The sequence below is a fragment of the Nicotiana tabacum genome, chromosome 14 (genome assembly GCF_000715075.1).
Source record: "Nicotiana tabacum cultivar K326 chromosome 14, ASM71507v2, whole genome shotgun sequence".
NCBI classification, from domain to species: domain Eukaryota; kingdom Viridiplantae; phylum Streptophyta; class Magnoliopsida; order Solanales; family Solanaceae; genus Nicotiana; species Nicotiana tabacum.
The window spans coordinates 46,163,711-46,186,729 of NC_134093.1; the positions used below are offsets into that span (position 1 = coordinate 46,163,711).

The 23,019-nt window shown below is 38.4% G+C and overlaps 1 protein-coding gene and 1 long non-coding RNA gene across 7 annotated transcripts; one reads left to right on the plus strand and one right to left on the minus strand.

Annotated features, from left to right (window-relative positions):
* Positions 1-2,502: 2,502 nt before the first annotated feature.
* On the minus strand, positions 2,503-22,766 carry LOC107769947 (uncharacterized). 6 transcript variants are annotated; one of them, XR_012698652.1, is made up of 4 exons: positions 22,413-22,649; positions 20,804-21,576; positions 3,910-3,977; positions 2,503-2,715 (listed from the first exon to the last, which is right to left on the minus strand). It is a non-coding gene; the product is annotated as an uncharacterized LOC107769947 (long non-coding RNA). The 6 variants fall into 6 exon arrangements; XR_012698650.1 differs by lacking the exons at positions 2,503-2,715; positions 3,910-3,977 and adding exons at positions 12,442-13,234; positions 22,656-22,766 and having other exon boundaries at positions 22,413-22,472; XR_001644512.2 differs by lacking the exons at positions 2,503-2,715; positions 3,910-3,977 and adding an exon at positions 12,442-13,234 and having other exon boundaries at positions 20,804-20,877; positions 20,967-21,576.
* On the plus strand, positions 15,128-16,715 carry LOC107769946 (putative histone H2AXa). The gene is made up of 2 exons (XM_016589205.2): positions 15,128-15,502; positions 16,350-16,715. The coding sequence occupies exons 1-2, from the start codon at positions 15,296-15,298 to the stop codon at positions 16,569-16,571; spliced, it is 429 nt and encodes a 142-aa protein (XP_016444691.1). The 5' UTR covers positions 15,128-15,295; the 3' UTR covers positions 16,572-16,715.
* Positions 22,767-23,019: the final 253 nt, after the last annotated feature.

The following is a 23,019-nucleotide window of genomic DNA, read 5'->3' on the forward strand; positions in this document are numbered from 1 at the left end:
GTCTTTCTTATCGTGCGGCTTTGATTCAGCTTGAAGCGTATATCTTTGATTTCCTTCCATCCACTCATATATTATATTGAGCAATCGATATCATTTGTGCACAACGGTTTGTGATGTCATGGATGAGGTGCAAGAAGTGTTCTCTATGTTGTGGAGATAAGCCAGTTTGGAGGACTTGAGGCCAGGTTTAGACTGCAGCTTGGACTCGGTGGTTTCAGTTGTGTGAGTATGTGCTTTCAAACTTATATGTCTGGTATTGTCCCTAGGAGTGATATTGATAGCTCAGTGAGTGATTAGATAGTTATATGATGAGTATTATGTGACCGAGGACTATGCTTAGATGATTTGGATGTGACCTGAAGAGTTTTGCTTAGGATGCGAAAAGGCTATGGATGCTTGATTTCTGTCTTGATGTGTTGTACAACCTCGAGTTATGAGTGTGTTGAGGGATCTTTTATGTTGCTCATTTGTGGAATGAAGTAGATTCTTATGTCTTGTGGAGGATTTTAGACTCGGAAAGATTAAGTGATCTCGTAGTGGTTATGACAATGATAGGGTCATAGAGAGATGCCAATTTGAGGCTAAGCAGGTGGGTTATCTCATGCGGGATGTTCTGTAGTTGTGTGATCCTTATGATGTTTCTATGAAGAGTTCACTTTTTATCAAGTAGGATGTATGTGCTAAAATTAGAGTACGGATTGCTCGAGGATGAGTATACATGTGGCAGACGGTTTGGAGTATTTTATGGCTAGTGCTACATGGGCTTATGAGGGATTCAACTAGGGTAACAGTACGAGATCATGACAGTTATGAAGTAAGGGTATTGTGGGTTATCAGATGTTAAGTTCTGTAGCTTCGAGCCAAGTGGCGGAGTTTATTAGCGCCGATCAAATTGCATGGTCATGTGTTATATTAGTTTTGGATTGAGGCATACTTGCAGATCAATTATAACTTGAAGGGAGCTAACTTCGAGGATGACTCGAGCAAGAGAATTGCAGGGTGCATGATGTACTATATATACTTTATAGGCAAATGGAAATCTAGAAATGATTTAGGATTGATACTGATTGTGGATGTAATGTAAATGTAGAAGGGATTCACTCGGTTGCTTAAGATGGGGTTGCTTCTTAATGTGTCTGTGTGTTAATGGAGCACAAGCCGTTCGGCTCGTATTGGCGGTGCATGAGAGATTGGAGAAGAGTGGAGACTCCCGAGAAGGTTCTAATGAGTTCAAGATTCATATGTGGCGTTTGAGGATCTCCCGTATTTGTATATAGCTAAGATATGGGATTTGCACTGGATGGTGCTGAGACTTGTGGTATTTCTATATCATTGGTGGTTCTACATTTTGGTATTAGAGAGTTTAGAGAAGCAACTTCAGATTCACAAAAGGTTTCTTTGGAGTGGGTATCTCGGCTGCGGTACGATTGGTTCTTAAGAGGGGATAGAGTGGCGTATGGTCTTTAAGACGACATGGTTTCATGCTAAGATCTCGTGTGGTGAGATTTTGGTTAAGGGTCATAGTGTACTGGCAAGAAGAAGTGTTAACTTGAAGGCAAGTGGAGAGGGACTCGAAGAAATAGGTCAGCTTGGTAGTGGTTTGGGTCAGCATAGCAATAGAATTGATCGGTTCTTTCGGTGCAGTGAGGCTTTAGAGGTGTTCTATAACAATACTCTTGGGTTTGGTGGCATGTGTGTCTTGGTTGAGTTAGAGGGATTTAGTTCTGATGGCTCTATTTTGTGCTAATGGGTTTCGAATAGTTCTCGATGATTTCGACCATGGCTTGGGGTAGATGTTTTCTACAAGCATGAGGAGTTTGTTGCGTGTTGTGATTTTCTCCTGGGTAGGGTCAAGTGGGAGATTCCTGGTTGATGGGGTAGCTATCCTACTTGTGATTCAGAGCTGATAATGGGATTCTTGTGTTCTCATATGATGGCATGCAAGATACGGTGTGACGTGTGGGATTGAGGTTTGCATGTACAAGGTTGTGGTTCCATTTCGAAGAGGAGGTCATGAGTTCTAAACAACATGGGTAGTTTTAGATGCTTAGAAGAATGCTGACACTATTTGGTATCACCTAAGAAGGGTGCGCATTTCCAAAAGGCACACTATATTTTGACTTGCGAATGGTTGACTGGTATTACGATAATCGTCAGGTTATTGGTTGTTGATGTTCAGATTTTACTACATGGTGCGGAAGATTCACGGGAGTGTTTCCCGTGAGGTGATTGTTACGAGGGATGTTGTCAGATTTCCCATGAGGTGATTGTTACGAGGGTTGTTGATGTTCAGATTTTACTACATGGTGCGGAAGATTCACGGGAGTGTTTCACGTGAGGTGATTGTTACGAGGGATGTTGTCACGACCCAAAATCTCACATGTCGTGATGGCGCCTATCTCAATACTAGGCAAGCCGACAATCTCAATAAACCACCATATTGTTTAAGTTTGAAAACATAATTATTAAATTCAGCGAAAGAAAACCTCACAAACACAAATATAAACACTCCCAAAACCTGGTGTCACTGAGTACATGAGCATCTAATATGAATACAAAGTCTGACGGATAAAAATTATTGTCTGAAAATATATAACAGTACAATAATTAAACAGGAAAGGAATCGAGTGTGCAGACGTCAAGCAGCTACCTTGATAGTTCCCAACAAAATTAACTTCGAAATCTAGCAGCCGCCGTATTCGGGAGCACCTGGATCTGCACACGAGGTACAGAGTGTAGTATGAGTACAACTAACTCAATAAGTAACAAAACTAACCTCTGGGCTGAAAGTAGTGACGAGCTCCGCAGGTACAGTCCAGTATAAATAATGGTACAACAATATAGGCATGCTTTCAAGTTCAACAGTTAAACTCAGTACAAGTGAAATAGATCAATATTGCATGATATGAGAAATACGACATCTCACTAGAAAGACCTCAAGTAAATACCGGTCACTAATTATTCGGTCACTCGGTACTGTTTATGGCCAATCCAGCCCAGGGGTATTCCAACCCGTATATATATATACACATCGACTAACAGTCAGTCATTCAGTACCGTATAAGGCCAATCCAGCCCTAGGGTAATTTATTCCCAAATGTAAATGATACGGACAAGATCCATGTCCAGGTAAATTCATTACAATATAAATAAGTAAGGCAAGTTCATGCCCTGGGAAATCCATCCCGAATATATATAATCATCTACGCTCACTGGGGGCATGTACAGACTACGGAGGGGCTCCTCCAGCCCAAGCGTAATATAAAGCCGATATGGCCTACTGCAGGCGGGTAGTCCCGATCCGTATAATAAATAAGCCTTTAAGGCATGCTGCAGGCGGGCAACCCCGATCCATATAATAATAATGCCAACAAGGCCTGCTGCAGGTGAGCAGCCCCGATCCATATAATAATAAAGCCAATAAGGTCTGCTGCAGACGGGCAGCCTCGATCCATATAATAGTAAAGCCTATAAGGCCTGCTGCGGCGTACAACCCGATCCCATAATAATAATAATAATATATATAAAGCCGATATGGCCTGCTGCAGGCGGGCAGTCCCGATCCCATAAATATTCTCACAATGGATGAGCATGACTGAGTACGAAATGTATAATTTAAAATAATTAGTTTAACAGCAACACGACCCCATGGGTCCCAAAATATCGGCACGTAGCCTAAACATGATCTTTAATAAGAGCCTCGGCTCAATTTCTCTAACACGTGGGAAATGTTCAGATAATAACATGATTCTTTAATTTTTACAACTTCACAGAATTTATTCAAGTCACAATTTCAATGGTGCACGTCCACACACTCATCAACTATCGTGTGCGTCACCTCAAAATAATTTATATAACTCCAACTCGGGGATTCATACCCTCAGAACCAAGTTTAGAAGTGTTACTTACCTCAAACCGTGTAATTCTTTACTCTGCTATGCCTTTGCCTTGTGAATTGGCCTCCAAACGCCTCGAATCTATCCACAATTAATTCGATTAAGTCAATAAAATTTATTAGAATTAATTCCATAAGAAAATACTATTTTTTCAACAAAATCCGAAATTTAGCTCAAAAACTGCCTGTGGGGCCTACGTCTCGGAATCCGATAAAACTCACAAAATTCGATAACCCATCCAATTACAAGTTCAACCATACTAATTTCACTCGAATCCGAATCCGAATCGGTGTTCAAATCTCGAAAATTTATTTTATGAAATTGTAAAAATTCCTCCGATTTCTCTTGAAAAATCAATAATCTAAAGCCAAAAATGAAGATTAATTCATGGAATGTAATCACAAGGGAGTCAAGAACACTTACCCCAAGTTGTGTGAAAAATTTCCTCTCCAAAGTCGCCAAATCCGAGCTCCAAAATCCGAAAATGGAGAAAGAAACCATAACCCACGATATTTACTCTTCGCGATCGCAGAAAATGCTTCGCGATCGCGAAGCACAACATTTCTCAGCCCAAAATTTGCCTTTCGCGATCGCGGAAAATGCTTCGCGATCGCGAAGAACAAGTGCCCAGCTCTTCCAGACAGCCTCTAGTATAATAGCCATAACGTTTTGTACAAAACTCAAAATTACAAATGGTTTAATATTCTGAAAACTAGACATCAAGGGATATAACTTTCATTTGTTGCTCACCTCCTAACTCCTTACAGATTGAGAGATGTAAGCTCCCAAAGTCAGCCCTGTGCAATAGAGATTTTCAAACTCTTCCCAGATAGCCTGTAGTGTATCCACCACAACTTTTTGTACATAACTCCAAATGACAAATGGCTTATCTTTCTGAAAACTAGACACAAAGGCTACGCCTTTCATTTTTGGATCATCTCCAAATTCCTTATAGATTGTGAGATATAAGCTTCTAAAGTCGGGTCAGTGCAGCAGGATTTTCCTCTATGCGATCGCGAAAAGGCTTCCGCGATTGCGATTCACAATGCCCAAACAGCAAAATTGCTCTTCGCGATCGCGACCATTTGTCCGCGATCACGATACATACCTCTGTGGCCAAAAACCAACAACTAAGAATGGCCTAGAAATGGTCCGAAACCAACCCGAAACTCACCCGAGCCCCTCGAGACCTCAACCAAATATACCAACAAGTCCTAAAATATCATACGAACTTAGTCGAAGCCTCAAATCACATCAAACAATGCTAAAATCATGAATCGTGTCCCAATTCGACCTTAATGGACTTTGAAATTTCAAGTTTTCACAAACGACGCCGGAACCTATCAAATCAAGTCCGATTGACCTTAAATTTTGCACACAAGTCATAAATGATATAACAGACCTATTACAATTTTCAGAATCTTATTTCGACCCCGATATCAAAAAGTCAATCCCCGGTCAAACTTTCCAAAAATTTAACTTTCGCCATTTCAAGCCTAATTTCTCTATCGACCTCCAAATAATTTTTCGGACACGCTTCTAAGTCCAAAATCACCATACGGAGCTATTGGAATTATAAAAATTCAAATCCAAGGTCGTTTACACATAACTTCACATCCGGTCAATTTTTCTAACTTAAAATTTTTAATTATGAGACTAAGTATCTCATTTCACTCCGAATTCCCTCCGGACCCGAACCAACTAACCCGGTAAGTCTTAAAATGAGTGTAAAGCATAAATTGAGCAGTAAATGGGGGAACGAGGCTGTAATACTCAAAATGACCGGTCGGGTCATTACAGATGTATTAGTCATTTGAGTGGTGGAATTGGGATCAGATATGGAGATTTTTGTATTCTTGGGATTTAGAGACTCGGAGTTCTTAGAGGTAGATTATTCTGTTGTTTTGGATTTAGAATATATGTTAAGAGGTTGACAATTTATGGTATGTGTTATAGATAGGTTATTGTGGACATTTCGGAGGTTATCTACCGATTTTAAAAAGATCTGAATTGATTTGGAGGCCACTGGTAGGTCTAATGAGAATGTGTATTCTACATCGGGTCGAATTTGCTTACTCCGCATAACTATTGTTGAGGGATATTGTAAGGCCCCGTAAATTTTTTCCTAAAAATCGGGATTTCTGTGATGCCGAAGTAAGCGTAGAGGATAATAGTAGTAGAAGCTCGCCACGATTCGGAGTTTTTGGATTGAACAGTGCGCTGTGGAGTTGAAGAAAATATTGGGCAGAAGTAAGCATTTCTGCGGCCTATTTTGCGACCGCAGAACCACTCTGCGGACCGCAGAATGGTCGCAAAGTGGGTCAGTTTTCTGGGCCATTTTGATGAGAAATTTCGCGGCCATTATGCGACCGCATAACCACTTCGCGGGCCGCACTCTTGTTGCATATCCCGCTTTGAGATTTTTCGGAGTGAGGTTCTACGGTACACTATGAGACCGCAGAACAGGTCTGCGGGCCGCATAGTGACCGCAGACCGGGTCAGTCATGCCCAGTTTTGGAGGCCAAATTATGCGGCCGATATGCGGACCACATATCAATTATGCGATCGCAGAACCTGTTCCGGAACTTTATTTTGGGGTTTTTTAAACCCGACCCTATTCCGTTAAAATACACCCCATAGACCATTTTGAGCTTATTTTTGATATTTTTAGAGTGAGAGAGAGAGATTTCTAGAGGGAGAAAGTGATCTTCATAAAAAATTTCTCTTCAATTCTTACTTAAAACCTTAAAGATTATCAAGAGAGGCACCTAGGTCTTCTTCCTAAGAGGTAAGATTCTATCACCCCAAACTCTTAATTTTAAAATGTAACTAGAATGGGCCATTAGTAAGGTAATTTATGGGGATGAGAGTGTTTACCTTGCATGCATGTGTTCCTAAGGTATGTGGGGAGGTTGTGAGTTAAAGATAGAAAAGAATGGGATGTGGGTTGGTGGAGTCTTTCATAAAAAGGGCCATGAAACCTTAATACATACATAATGTTTGATATAATGCTCAAGTGAGCTAGAATTATGAACGTTTTCCTAATTTTGGGTTCAATTTTGCTATATTGCTAAAATAGATTGAAGTTGCTAATATTCCGGAACGTCTTAGAGTTTTAAGAGGCTCAATTGAGATATGTTGGCTAAACCCCTTCTTCTTAGAATTGAATTCCACGGTGTTCATGTAATTAGAGTAAGTCCTTGATCATTATTGAATAGGCTATTCCTAATGTGGTTGTGTTGGAGGATGTATGTTCAATACTTATTCTAAATGCTTCATTATGTCATCTTGTCATTTGAGGATGTGTTCAAAATGTGGAATATGTGTTAGAAATGTTAAGACTTCATGGCAAGATCGAAATAAAGATTGTTATGCCAAATTATGTGAAAAGCCTCTATGTGCCTTGAATTCTAAATTGCTCACATGTGAAATCAAGAGTCTTGAATGAAAATCGTGTTGTTATTGATGATAATAAAAATGTTGGATTGTGGGAAAAGAATTTGAATTATGAAATAGGCCAAGTGCCAAGAACGACTTTATAATTAAAGCCACTTGTGCCAATGTTTTGAAAAGATGGGAATGAAATATGAAGTAAGATGTTTGATTGAAATGGTTGATGTCTCGAATGAGATGGCTTAGCCGATCGGGCCGAGATCGGACTCTCTGTAATAACACGGTGGTATTGTAAATGAAATAGTGAATATGGTTAATGTCTCAAATGAGATGGCTTAGCCGATCGGACCGAGATCGGACTCCGTGTAAGAACACGGTGGTATTGTGGACTGTGGTATATTGGCACTAAAAACCATCCAACCTAATAATACGGGAATTGACTTAAAAAGCTATGTGATCCTTAACTTGATGTTCCAATATTATTTGAAGCTCTTATTGAATTCTTGACTGTTCCTCTTGTATTATTATTCATTATATTGAGATGGTGTTTAGCTATACATACTAGTGCTATTCGACGGTACTAACATCCCTTTTGCCTGGGGCACTGTATATTTAAATGGATGTATGTGGTTACATAGCAGACAATGTTGATTACATATATGTGCTGCATCCTCTTCTCAGCGGACTCGGTGAGCCCCATTTCATTCTGGGGTCATGTCATATATGTTTTGTTTATATTGTTGTAATATTTGAGGTATAGTCAGGGTCTTGTTGCCGGCACTGTATTTACACTCTTTTGTATCTTTATAGGTTCCGAAGATGCGCTGTGGGTTGTATATGGGTGCTAGAAAGGTCAAACATATTATGTTGTATTTTGGATTTTTGTTTCACTAAATCACAAAATGTATGTATTTTGAAACTTAACAGGGAAGTAGCAAAATGAAACGGTTTAGTAATGTCTATATATATGGTCCTTCTACTGTTTAGCTAATAAAAGCATGCCTTCTCTTATCATAAGTGAGTTGGATAGAAAGTATCTAACAGGCTTGCTCGATCGGGCCCACTCGGTTGAGCGCCGGTTGTGCTCCCCGAGGTTGGGGCGTGACAGGTATGTCATCGGTTAGAGTTAATTTTATTCGTGTTATGATATGTTCTATGTGTTACTCTCCTATGCTACGATGAGTTGTGAGACTATGGACTATTTACACACATGATGCGGTTCTGTTAGGGCCTTGTAGTGGAATTCGAGCGAGATGGCTCTTGGGGTGTTGAATGGATGATTGTGCCTTGGTTATAGTCTTCGTGTTTGTGGTATAGTGTGCTATAAGTTTCTCCATGGTTATGGTTATGAACTTTGCGTATTTGTTGTTGATATGCATATGGTTGTTGATTGTGAGCATCATGGCTCGAGGTATTCCATATGGACCGTGTTTGGATTGGGTTACGTATCACAATAGAGTTATGTTGGAATGTGATTCTTTGTGCTTATTTTGTGTATTTTGTTTCTCCTTTGTGTGATGGGTTCATAGAATTGCGCTTTGTGGTAGTATTTGTTGAGCTTGTGAGACGGTTCTCTCATTTGATTCTCCTTTCATTATTGATTATATTCTAGTTGTTGCTTGTTTAGTGCACAAATTGCATGATGTGGCTCTAAGTGTCATTGGTGTGGCATGTCGGTTGAGTAGCTTGCACTGAGTAAAAATGAGATTTTTGGAAGGGTAATGTCACTAATCAGATTAGAATTTTGCTATTGTTCTTGGCGGGTGAGAGAGCTCCACGACTTGTTAATCTAATGAGTATTTATGAGTTTTTACGTGTTTCTTTCATTTTTGGTAGTGTACGAAGGTTCAAAACAGGGTTTTGTTTGATATGAGGTATGTCAAAGGTACCGGTTTAGTAATGAGCAGCTATTGTGGTAAGAAGGTATTACTATCAGTATGTGAGTTATGTGATATATCGTGTGATTATATATTAGAATATGGTTATGGCTTGATACAGCTTGTTCAGACTTATACAGTGTATAAATGCGATGATCCGGTCTTATAATGAATTACGGGTATTGGAGATTGGGTTCCAAGGTTTATGGGCTAAGGTTGAAGTAAGCATCTTCAGTTGGGTTGGGTAGTCGGGATGATATAGATTTGGGTGATGTGGGATCACCCATAGGTATGGGTACGATGAATTATATAATGATTTGATGGCTTTGGAACTTCTCTTTGCACGTTCAATCATGAACGTATATTTAAGTGGGGGAGAATGTAACAACCTGACAGGTCATTTTGAGTATTTGCATTCTATATGGTGGCTTGAGGTCTTGAGTAGCTTCAAATGATGTATTATGACTTGTGTGTATGGCCGGTTTTGGTTTTAGAGTGGTTTGGGATTGATTTGGAAGAATGATTCTCATTTTAGAAGCTTTAAGTTGGAAGAGTTGACCAAGTTCGACTTTTTGTATTTGACATCGGATCGAAGGTTTGATGGTTCCGTTAGGTCCGGATGGTTATTTTGAACTTCGGCGTATGTTTGAATTTGCATTTGGATGTTTCTAGAAGGTTTTGGCTCAAATTGGCGAAAGTTGGTAATTTGAAGGTTTGGAAAGTTCAGAGGTTGACCGGGAGTTGACTTTGAAGTTATCGAGTTCAGATTATTTTTCGGGAGTTGGAATAGGTTCGTTATATTATTTGAAACGTGTGTACAAAATTTGAGGTGATTCTGAGTTATTTAGACGTGTTCGACGTAAGTTTGGAATTTAAAATTTTGAAATAGTTCATTAAGCTTGATTTGAGGTGCGATTTGAGGTTTTGATGTTATTATGTGGGATTTGAGGCTCGAGTAGGTCCGTATTATGTTTTGGGACTTGCTGGTATATTCAGACGGGATTCTGAGGGGCTCGGGTGTGTTTCAGACTATTTTTTGTTGTGTTGCATTGCTAGTTTTTCTGATAAGTCTTATGAGCATCACGCTCGCAGTCAAGCTTCCGCGTTCGCGGAGAAGAAATATGGCAGGAGTGAAATTTATGCTTCGCGTTCGCGATATGGGATCACGTTCGCGGAGTGATGGAATAGGTTGGGCTGAAGGCTAGCATGTTGGCCGACTGGTGCTCGCGTTCGCGATGATGTGAGACTAGTTGGCCTTCGCGTTCGCATGATAAAAGTCGCGTTCGCGAAGAGGCCTAGAAAACTACATGCCCCGGCATGAGCCTTGATGAAAGAGTCCGCGAGCATCTCAAAGGAGTCTATGGAATGCTCGGGTAACAGTGAATACCACGTCAAGGCTCCCCTTGTGAGAGTTTCTCCAAATTTCTCCAGCAAAACAGATTCAATTTCGCGAGGAGCTAAATCATTTCCCTTCACCGTCGTTGTGTAGGTGGTAATGTGCTCCTGAGGGTCTGAAGTTTCATCATACTTTGGCACATCGGGCATTTTAAACCATTTCGAGATTAATTTTGGTGTCGCACTTGGCTTGTATGGCAATTGAGTATACTTTCTTGAGTTTGGGCCTTTCAGCATTGGTGGCACGCTCGGGATTTGGTCCATGCGGGCATTCACTTCCCTAATAAACCGTAAAAGTTCATTTTTGAAAGGATCATTTTTGTTATTGAGGCCAGATCCGCTCCCCCCAGCCCCATCGGAGCCAACTTCGCCCCTAGGAGTGTTGTTGTCGATCCTCTGCGTTGTTTGATTTGCGGGATCACTGGGAGGAATCGGATTTCATCTATTCGCATTATTCGAAGCCCCCGACAGCGCCTGCTTCAACTCCGTCATAACCTTATCCAGTTGCGTGAGGTGGCCTAGAATGATCGCATGTTGCTCTTGCAAGACCCTTACCGCGTCAACGACATGCTCCTCCTCAGCATCATCGGGAGTTGTCTCCCGAACATGTCAAGGATATTGCCTGTCATGCACCGGTGTGGCGCCATTCCCCTTATTGTGGGTGTCACTGATTGAGTCCTCAAAATGAGGTTCATCCCCTCAAATCTCGGGATTGTGTGTGTTGTTAATAGCATTATCTGCCATTTCTTATGATATTTTCTAAGACAAAACAATTAAAACACGTTAGTAAAAAAGGCAAGGATCAATTTAATTGCACGACTGTCTAGGCCCCACGGTGGGCGCTAAACTGTTTACCTGTGAAACTGTACAATTAAATTTATACGTGATTTCTAGACAAGTGATTTAATTTGATCTTAAAATAATAAAATAATTAAAGAATTATGCAATACTTGGCCTTTAGATGGAGACGAAATAACAAAAACAACAATTTCGGGAACAGGGTTTCCGGGCACAACAACAATGAAATCAAAAAGCAAGAAGATAAGATTGTATTAAGCTTTAAATAGAATGTAGCATAAGTTTGTCAGAAAATTCGTGTCCTTTACAATGATAACTGAGCTCACTATTTATAGCTACGTCTAGAGAAGGAGATCCTAAGATCGTACCCTCTTTAATGTCAATTATGAGGGTCATTGATGAAGATGTAACGGTGAACATGAATGCCAAATTTCCTGTAACGGGCAATCGTTCTTAATGCCATGGAATATTCTCTATTAAATGCTACCGGACGAAGAGTATTCATCATATCTTTATGAGCGTTATTCTTTCCGGAACAATTGTCTTCGGTCTTGGCCATCCCCCGTCTTAGGTTTCATGTGTCCCTCTTTTGGGCGGGCACGTGTGATAGCATATTTTACCTTATACAATATCACTTCTATAATCATGTAGTTGTGATGTTACTGTCATAGATATTATGTTGTGATCTACTTGACTTACCAGTAGAATAGTCCATATGTTCATGGTCTAATATTGTAAATATGTATATCACAAAATTCCAGTATCTTTATACTAATAATGTATTCAATGTAATTGGAGCTTTATCAAGAATTTGAATTCCTCAAAATGAAATGTCAAAGTTGTGCAACCCACATGACTGAACTTAATAGCGGAAATCACTTACTTTGATGTCACATTTGGATTACAAATGTAGCAGTACGCATGCCACTTGATTAACCAATCTGGTTAACCCGGGCAACAGAGATGTTCTACACTAGGTGCAACCACCAAATTTGGAGATTATAAAAACTTTGGCCAGAGACATGTGCCGATAACGTGTTAAGAAGCTAATATGAAAATAGTAGCAACGATAAAAAAAAAGTAGAGAAAAAGAGAGAACTTTATTGTTTCTTCCATGTGTTTTCAAGTGTATTACAAAATGACTTCTCATCCTCTATTTAAAGTACTACATAGAGGTGTACAAAAAGATGCCATAAATATGACATTAAGTATTTGAGATCAATTAACATAATAGAGATGAGTAATAGGAGTTATGCGTATAATTGAGAAGCGTAATGGGAGTTACTCCTTTAGAAGTTATGGACATCCACTATTAGATACTCCATCCGTTTCAATCTAGACGATGCAGTTTGACTTGACACAAAGTTTTAAATAAAAAAAAAAAATTTTTAAAATATGTGGTCCGAAAAACTTAAGGGGCAAAGATTTGTGGGGCCATGACATTTGTATGACTATAAAAGCTTCTCATTAAGGATAAAGTGGGTAAAATGAAAAGTTTAAAGTTAAATTATTTTGAAATATAGAAATATGTCATTCTTTTTAGAATAGATGTTTACCCGAAAATCGGATAGAGTTAGTCATCTTCGACTCTTATTGTGGATTGATATCGATTGTGCACATCGGTCCAAGTAATAGCTGGGTATTCGGTCAAATTTTGCTTCAGCCGCCGTGAAGCCATCGAGCTCTGCTTGTTTAGATCTTGAGTGAAAGCTTGAACAACCCAATCATCTGTGACTGGTGGCAGATCCATTCGTTCCGTTTGAAAACGAGATACGAACTCCCTTAGCATCTCGTTATCTTTTTGTATTACCTTGAACAGGTCCGACTTTCTCGTTTCGACCTTAATGGCTCCGGCATGTGATTTTACGAAGCAATCTGCAAGCATAGCAAAAGAATCAATAGAGTTAGATGGTAAATTATGATACCATACCATTGCCCCTTTTGATAGGGTTTCACCGAATATTTTCAGTAATACAGATTCGATCTCATCATCTTCCAAATCATTGCCCTTGATGGCACACGTGTAAGAAGTGACGTGCTCGTTGGGGTCAGTCGTTCCGTTATATTTGGGTATTTAGGGCATACGAAATTTTTTGGGGATTGGTTTTGGGGCTGCACTCGAGGGAAAAGGCTTTTGAATGATTTTTTTTCGAATCTAGCCCTTTTATCATTGGTGGAGCTCCCGGGATCTGATCGACCCTGGAATTATATGTTTCTACTTTTTTATCGTTTGCTTCTACTCATTTTGTGAGTTCCTCGAGCATTTTAGTAATTTCGGGAGTAGTCCCCGATTCTTGCTCATTTGACTTCATTATGGCTGGTTCCGTTCTGTGGGTAATTTTTCAAAGCGGATTGAGCTCCGGTCTGCTTTGTGCCTGAGTTTGACTCTACAACTGAGCTATCGCTACTTGTTGGACTTGTAACATCTCGAAGATCATCCGTAAGCTGACTCCGATCTCTTCCACATTATGGGTGTCTCGAGCTACAGATCGAGTGCCGCCCTGAATGCTTCTTTCCGATTCGGAACGCTGATGCGCCTCTAGAGTTATTTGTGAATTGACATCCAACGGTACTTTGGCTCGAATTTTGGGTGCTTCGATTCGAGCCTCAATGCCATCATCGAGTGGCCTTCCGACCCCGGGTGCCAAGTTGTTGGTTTCATCTTGAAGGCCGACTTCGTGGTCGATAGGTAAAGCCATTGCTGATTTGAAGTTGTGAGCTGGTGTGTACTGTAGATTTACATCAAAAAATCACTGTTATCCTTAGCCCCACGGTGGGCGCCAAACTGTTTAACCGAAAATCGGATAGAGTTGAATTTGTCTATGGTTCTAAGGACACGTGATATAACTTGATACAAATTGTAGAGCGAAATGTAAAAATCTCTTTTCTTGGCAAAATGGAATGAAATATGAAACAGAGAAAAGGAAATGTTCATCAATCAGGCAAATGTCCGCCGTAAATGTGTTAACATCCCCCTTTTTATATTAAAGGGATCCTACTTTTTCTATAATAATAAAAATATGTAGTGGAGATCCCATGATGAATTGTCTTTTTCTTGATTTTTGTCAAGCTTCTCTCCCATAGTGTGGTTGCAACGGCTCTTGTTTGCGAGCTCGATACTGGCTCGAGCTCGGTATTGGATCGAGCCCTCGGTCTTGGTTCGAGCTCGATTCTGACTTGGGGTCTCGATATTCGGGGTGAGTGTTGGTTGGTCTAGGCATCTTCGATAATCTCCGCCTTGCCTCGTAGTTCGATTTGGATATGAGCTCGATAATGATACCGAGCTTGTCATTGACCGGTCTTATAGCTCGAAGCTCGACGCCCTTACTTCGGACCTCGACCGAGCTTGTCATGCAGATACCCTTTGATCGAAATATCATCGTCTCGATCAGTCCGCACGACTAAGTCAATCGGTTTTGACCGTACATAATAGACTAATAAAAAAAATATGTCATTTAAATTAAAACGGAGGGGTAATTATTTATAACATAATTCAAATTTAACTCAAGATATTAATAATAAAAATTAATTTTATATCGCCAACACAGATAGCTTAATTTAGTGAGATGATTGGAATTTAAGTAATTTTTAAAAGAATTCAAACATCATCTCATTGAATCAATTTCGTGAAAAGTAGACAACAAAAGCCACTACTTAAAATTTCGTGAAAATTAGACAAGGCAATGCCACTAATTAAAATTTTGTGGCGGAGGAAAATATTGGAGGGTACTCCAAGAATTAAAAAGTACCGCCAATGCCACGTCATCAATCCCCGTGACCTTAATTCCAACCAATCAGAACACACCATACGCTCCTATATATTCCCAACTCCACTTCCTCATTCCTTAGTATCACATTTCCCACCATTCCCCTCTCTCGCTGCACTTTCAAATCTAGGGTTAGGTTTAGGATTTTCGTACCCTTTTAAAGAGAAAAATGAGTACAGGTGGAGGAGCAGGTAAAGGCGGCGCCGGAAGAGGAAAACCAAAGGCGTCGAAATCGGTTTCTCGATCTTCAAAAGCCGGTCTTCAGTTCCCCGTTGGCAGGATCGCCCGTTTTCTTAAGGCTGGAAAGTATGCTGAACGTGTCGGTGCTGGTGCTCCAGTGTACCTTTCTGCTGTCCTTGAATATCTCGCTGCTGAGGTGATTTTTTTTTCCTGTTTTAGTTTGTGATTTAATTTGTTATTTGCTTTTGATGTTATTTGGAGTTTGATTTATGTTGAAATGTTGGAGCACTGCACTGTTTTTGATATGCATGTATCTATTTATATGTTCAAACTCCCTGCAAGTTAGGGAAATCTAATTAAGCCTATATTTTTAATGAAATTTTAACGCGTAATTAGAGTAATAAGTTTCACATTTTTTCTAATATGTTTATACTGCATAGACTACAAGGTTTTCGTTAACTAAAAATAAATAACTTATCCCTAAAAAAGATTCATGGTTTTGATATGTATATATATCTATGTTTATGTTCAAGCTTTCTGCATGTTAAAGATATCTCATTTAGCTTAGTTTATTTGGGAAATATTATTAATTAATTAATTAGTTCCAAATTTTCTAATTAATTGTACACTGCATAAAATGTAATTTTTCCTAAATAATTTATTTTATGTGCAAGTTTTGCCCAAAAAAATGATTAAAATCAATCAAATATTTATTTTCCAATCCATGCACCCTAAGTGTTCCCCTTTTAATATCTTAAACGACAGAGAGATGATGTCAACATTTTTCTTGCGTTTGAACTTGTGAAATTCCTTGATTTTAGTTGGCTTCTGAATCCATCAGTTACTGTTACTACCAGTTTATTTATTGCACTGCGAATTAGAGAATCTAATTCTTAATATACAAGTAAGCAAGCAAGAGATTTTGACATATAGTGGAATGTTGTTTAAATTCTAAATAATGATAATTTTTTGTTGACTTTATTGGAACATGTTAATCTAAGTGCTAATAGAATTCGACTTTGTAATGTTTGTGGTGATAATAGGTGTTGGAGTTGGCAGGGAATGCCGCAAGGGACAACAAGAAGAATCGTATAGTGCCAAGGCACATTCAGTTGGCTGTGAGGAATGATGAGGAGCTGAGCAAGCTTTTGGGTCATGTTACTATTGCCAATGGAGGTGTTTTGCCCAACATTCACCAGAATCTGTTGCCTAAGAAAGCTGGCTCTGGAAAGGGTGATATTGGCTCTGCATCCCAGGAGTTTTAGATGTAAAAATGGAGCTTTTGTTTTCCTGAAGGATTAGAAGAAATGAGTGAGACTTGCTTTATGTAATATAAAATACACTTTGTAGTTTGTTATTGAATGGTTATAAATGAAAAAGGGCTATGACTACCCGCAGTTTTGATTACAGATCTTTTTAGTTCTTGAAATTGCAATTCTATGCTTTTCTTTATGAATGACAACTACTCTGATTTGACTGATTGCCTTGAGCTTCTCATATGAATGGGGGGTCATTATCAGGTGTTATTGTGACCTCTGCCTATTCAGTTTTATTATATGAGCAAATGTCATGTTTATACATGCCAAGTGCTACTGGCATGTGAATTGGCATGTCATTTTAAGCTTTTGTATGCGCTTTTGCTGTGTGGCCTTTGGTTGGATGTTATGAACTTATGATCATAACGTGATATATTCTTGTATTTTCATGGCAAATGATGTTATATTGTGTAGTCTACTGTCTGCTTTGACATTGTTTCCAATGTTTTACTGGTCCTTGGTCTTCACTGTAGCTGTTCTTTTGAATTTCTTTATTGGTTATTAGATTAAGCTTCCTCCCTAAAGCTGTTTACACTTCAACAGGAATCTTGTAGTCTCCATTTCTTTTTACTACTGTTAGGCTAGAATTCTTCACTGTTTTTCTTGGTTCCTCTTTGTTTGTTGCATCAAATGGAGTTTTTCACCAATGAATTTGGCAATGAGATTGACGATTGAAACGGCTTGATTCTGAACACATTACTTGAGGTATTGTCACGACTAGTCAAGGAAGAGAAAGTAGGACTTGGAATCTTGGGTCAAATAGAAGCTGTTTCTGAGCCCTGTTTTGAGGCTCTGTATGCAATCCAACAGCTCTTCTAAGCAGAGGAAAGAAAGGGAAGGGAACTGGGCTGGTGGTAGACAGGCCTTCTAACTATTTTAACTCAATTAAATCTAGAACAGGACAAGGAAAAAAGCATAAGTGGTAATTTCAATTTGATTTCTTGAGTCAATTGATACAGCAACTAACTTTGAAATAAAGATACTCACAAGCTTAGACCAAACACTCAACTTCTGTAGTCAGTTGTGTTCTGTCAAAGAAGCACTCTCAGACTGATTGGAATCGACATGGATTTTTGGGGTTGTGCACTATCTGTCTGCCTAAAGTTTCAGTATTAAAACTCTTTAAGCTGTAATTAATATTGAAGCAAACAGTGGAAATGTTTGGATGATAAAAAAGCTCATAAGAGCAGTATTCAGTTGAAAAAAGGATCATTTCAAATGACAGACTGGTTGGACATGTGTGAACATGGATTAGTTGTCTATCGGAACAGTTCCATACTTGAGCCTTTCATTAATAAAGGGATCATGCTTAGAAGGACATGTATGACTGACATGTTTGAGCTTTGATTGATGAAATAATGACTGTCTGATTTTAGGACTTGGCATCTGAAGTTTCAAAAGTTGTCAGAATTCTGCTATTTTTTGAGAAAGATTGTGAATTTTCTTAGTATGCCTCGTTATATTATGTTTTGCAGGAAACATTATTGAGTCTTTCAGCAAGAATAGAATATCATTTAGAAGTAGCTACAGAATAATGTAAATTTCTTTCTGTGTGGTAACATGTTATTTGTTATATCTTCAGTACAGGGAGCTAGGTGTCGGGGTAGGTGGCATACAGTTCTCCTGGTGTTTTTCGGTTGGAAGGCTGTGACAGAAAGCTTGCCTAGGGAGAGTCAGCTGGTAATCTTTCCAACAATTCCTCTTATTGGAAGCTTCAAGTTCTAGTTGCTTCAAACATATTGTTCGCGGGCTTGATTCATGGATCTTTTCATATTCTTCTTCTTGGCAGCGCTGAATACTACTTGTGTTGCCTACTTGAGTTTTGCTTATGTATACAGTTACTTGAGTTTCTTCAGATTGATCACATATTTCTTGCATATTCGATTCATGGACCTTTTATATGACGTAAATTCTCAAGACATAGGGGAACTCTTTTTTTTTTTTGGGTAATTAGAAACTTTATTAATCAGCAAGAGAATATTTACATAGTCATAGCCCAGACAAACTCATCCAGCTATCTAATCCATCTACTAGAAGTACCCAAACTCTATGTCTTTCTTCTAAGTAGGTAATTACAAGGCCCTAAGAAAGCATAGAGTAGCAGAAAACCATTATAACCATATAGCACTTGACCCCATAAACTAGAACATGAAGGACTGTAGTAGACTTGTTCAAATATCCTTTGGTTTCTCTCCGTCCAAATGGCATGGACTGCTTCAACATACATCAACCAGAATATCTGAGCTACTTTTGAGTGCCCTTTACCATTCTTGATGGTTGTGGGTTGAAATCGAAACACTTGGTTCCTTAAGTTAGCCTTAAAAGGCCAAGTTTGACTTCGGTCAACATTTTGAGAAAAGGACCCCGGAATCGGAATTTGACGGTTCCAATAGGTTCGTATGATGATTTCGGACTTGGGCGTATGTTCGAATCGGGTTTTGGATCACCCGGGAGCGTTTTGGCGCTTAATAGTGAAAATAAATTATTTGAAGGTTTAAACTTCTTTAAATTTGGTTTGGAGTAGGTTTTTGAGGAATTGAAGTCCGTTTGGAATTCCGAATTTGGGAATAGTTCCGTATAATGATTTAAGACTTGCACGCAAAATTTCGTGTCATTCCGGATAGTTTAAGTACGTTTCGGCGTATTGGAAGTAAATTGAAGAACTTGAAATTCTTAAGTTTGATTCAATTTGGTTTGGGGTGTGATTCTTAGATTTGATGTTGTTTTACACGTTTCGAGAGTTTGAGCGAGTCCGTTTTATGATTTCAAACCTGTTGGTATGTTCGGACGGGGCCCCGGGGGTCCCGAGTGTTAACCGGACGAGGCTCGGATCAATGTTGGGATTTTGAAGAGGATCTGAAGCATTCTGCTTCTGGTACGTTCGCACCTGCGCCTGGACAGCCGCAGGTGCGACTCTCGCAGATGCGAGGTTTTATGCGCAGAAGCGAAAAAGGGAAGGGAAGCCTGCCATCGCAGGTGCGGAATCTCGGGTGCACCTGCGAACGCGCAGGTGCGAGAAAAATGGCACAAATGCGGAAACTGGATAGCCAAGCTAAGCTCGCACCTGCGAGGCTTTTCCGTAGGTGCAAAGGCCGCAGGTGCGAACACCATCCGCAGGTGTGAAAAACCTGTCTGGGCAGAATGGTTAAAAAGTCGGGGCTCACACATTTTGAGCCTATTTTTCCTCTATTTTCGGGCGATTTCAGATCTTTTGATAAGGGAGTTCAACTAACAACTTGAAGGTAAGTTATTCTACACCCCTTGAGTTAAATACATAGAGGGGTTAAATACATAAATTATAAGTAGATTATAACTAGTAAATCTTAGAAATCAAAGGTTTAGATGAAAACCTAGATTTTTATAAATATGAGATTTTAACCACGAAAATGATTATGGAATTGGATAAAAATTATATATTTGAGTTCTTGAGATTATGGGTAACGTTTTAATTCGAAAATTTCAAGAATTCGGGCACGTGGCTCCGAGGTGAATTTTAAGAATTTTACCATTTTGGATAGAGTAATTTAATTAATAGATGAATTTCGAGTTATTGAACATATATTAATTATTTTATATAACTTTTGGATAGTTTCGGATTTTTCGGCATTGAATCGAGAATTTTACGCGACGCGATAATCGGATAGTGGACTTTGAGACGAGGTAAGTCTCTTGTCTAATCTTGTGAGGGGAAAATTACCCCATAAGGATTAAATTGAATAATTATTGATAATTGCGGGGGCTACGTACGCGCGAGGTGACGAGAGTCCGTGCGTAGCTACTATTAATGCTAAAGTCCGAGTAGTTTAGGACTCAAAGCATGAATTACTTGTGTAAATTGTATTCCTTATTTAATTAATTTTATTTGATATATTTATATATATATTGTGAATTGTTAGATCAAAATATTAAAGGATGAAAAAATTTATATGTTTGATTTTCTTTTTAAATTAATTAATTGTTAAAAAAAATTATTCTTTCTTCCGAATTTATCTCATAATAAATATACTCTCCTTCCGGAGGTACATAAGAAAATGGCCAAACTTAATTTGACCAATCCATGTATAAATAAGAACTGTTCAAAGTTCTTCACCATACACAATGTCCTAAAATCTCTGTAATGGTACAGGGTGCTTGATAAAAGACTGTATGAGATGAAGAAAAAGAAGGTATACGAAGCTTACCACGATACTTTTACTGGAAATTATCCATTTATCATGAATAGTTATTCTCTCCGAGTCAGGATGATTAACCTTACCTACCACATTAAGTGCAATAAGATAAATCTCCAGATAAAAAACATCATAGTTTAAAGTATTTCCACTAAATAATAAAACAATGACGTACCTTCTTGGTCATCTCAGAAAGCAGGTAATCAAAACAAGACTTGTAATATCTTAGAACCTTTAATAGCAAAGTCCACATGTAGTTAGGCTACACATTTAAGTCTTAAGTTCACAGGTTTCTATTCAACCCACTGTTGATCTGCTCTGAATAAACATACAAACCCTCAATTATGCTAAAATAGTTTATATAATAAAGAAAAACAAGTACAATTGCCTCTTATTACTGAGAATGCTTCTGCTTCATGAATATCTTTATATTTGCAAGCAATTTTATCCGGTGCAAGAAAACCTTTAGTGATATCCTGGAAGTTGTCTTTCTATTTTGGATTATTTGTGATTTTTTTTGGTGGATTCTTTCCTATTCTTCCCTTGTTTGTTCTTTAAAAATCCGTTCCTCCTACTTAAGATATTGCAAGCGAAAAAATTTCCTCAGTTTCTTTTTGCCCCCAAATATGTAGTAAAGGTGCAAATCAATAATCAAGTGTTTTCAAAGTAATGAATAATAGAGTAGATGAAACTCACAAGGCATAACTTCTAAAACACCTTAAAAGAAAAGGAATTAGCTATCTCCATTTTAACATTAAACTTTGGAATTTAAGACTTCTTTAGATCTGAATAAAAACAAACAACACGGAAAAAAACACATTAAGTTTTTTAACAATAAACTTAAACTTATGGATACATCATGGTTAATACACATATATTATCCAAGAAAATAATCATTTGGTGCATGCAACCAAGCATAGTCATTCGCAAATTCATTGGCTTATTCAATACTCTGCTTTCATGTCAAACCAGAAATAGCAATTCTTTTCCTCTTTCATTTGGATATAAAGTTAGACTTTGACAACTTCCATTACTATAGGAACGGCGACTCCACAATTCTACTACATGTCATCACACACAGTTAAACACATAGTAAAATTGTATACGGTCGAGCACAAAAACCTATGATCTTGCATGTGACAACTAAAAGCAGAAGCAAGATAAAAATTGCACACTTAAAAACTGAATCTTCCACTACCCGAGCTACAACAATACTCTTCCTTCACGAAATAAATCCACATAAACTTTCATTATCTATACTGGAAAAAAGAGAGAGGAATTTTCACTCCTTTTGACTATGGTAACAATAATAAAGAGGAATTTGCATTCTTTAAGAATTGAATTCCCCCCAATATTTGAGCTGCCAAATTGTTTAACCTAAGTGGAGCCAGATAGAATTATAAGAACAAATACTCATAAAATAAAATAAAATAGGATTGAACTCAAACTGAGAATTTTTTCGAGAACGACATCTTAACATTTTGAGCTGCCAGAAAACAATCTTGTTTTATATAAATGACCCATATAAAACAATACAACAAATAGTCACCAAGAATATAAAATAATAATAACCGAAACAATGAAATGAACAAAGAAGAAGAAGAAAAAATGGCAATCTCACCGGCTACACAGGCGAATCTAGCCGAGGGGAGGGCACATAATCTGGAGAATAAATCTGCAGCTATTAAAAATAAGATTGCAGTTATGTAAGGATGGCAACTGAAAAACCTTCACATCAGCCGTGAAATTGGGGAGAGAATTAGATAGAATAGTGAGGACATCAGCCATGAATTTCAGTTGTGAAATTCGGGAGTCAGGAAGAGAACTGGAAGAAATTTGGGCAAATATTGACATAAAAGCTAACCTGAAATGTGTAGAGAACTCAAAAAGCCATTCTTTAAAAGAACTGATTGTTCTCGATAGAAGCACTGGAAAAGGAAAGCATTTTTGTAATTGAATAAAATATCGAATTTGCCCTTAGTCGACCACACTTAGCTCTTCTATAGTAATAGAAATGTAGAGTTGCACCTTTTCATATTAACTTGGAATTTTTAACTTGATTTTCAAATAGGATAATTAGATTATTTAGAAGGGCATTTAAGTCTTTTATCTTTTTAGATAGGGAAAAGGGCCAAATATACCTCTCTATTTTTTATATATTGTCTATATTTAGCCTCCATTATACTATTTGGCCAAATTTATCCCTACCGTTATACTATCGGGCCAAA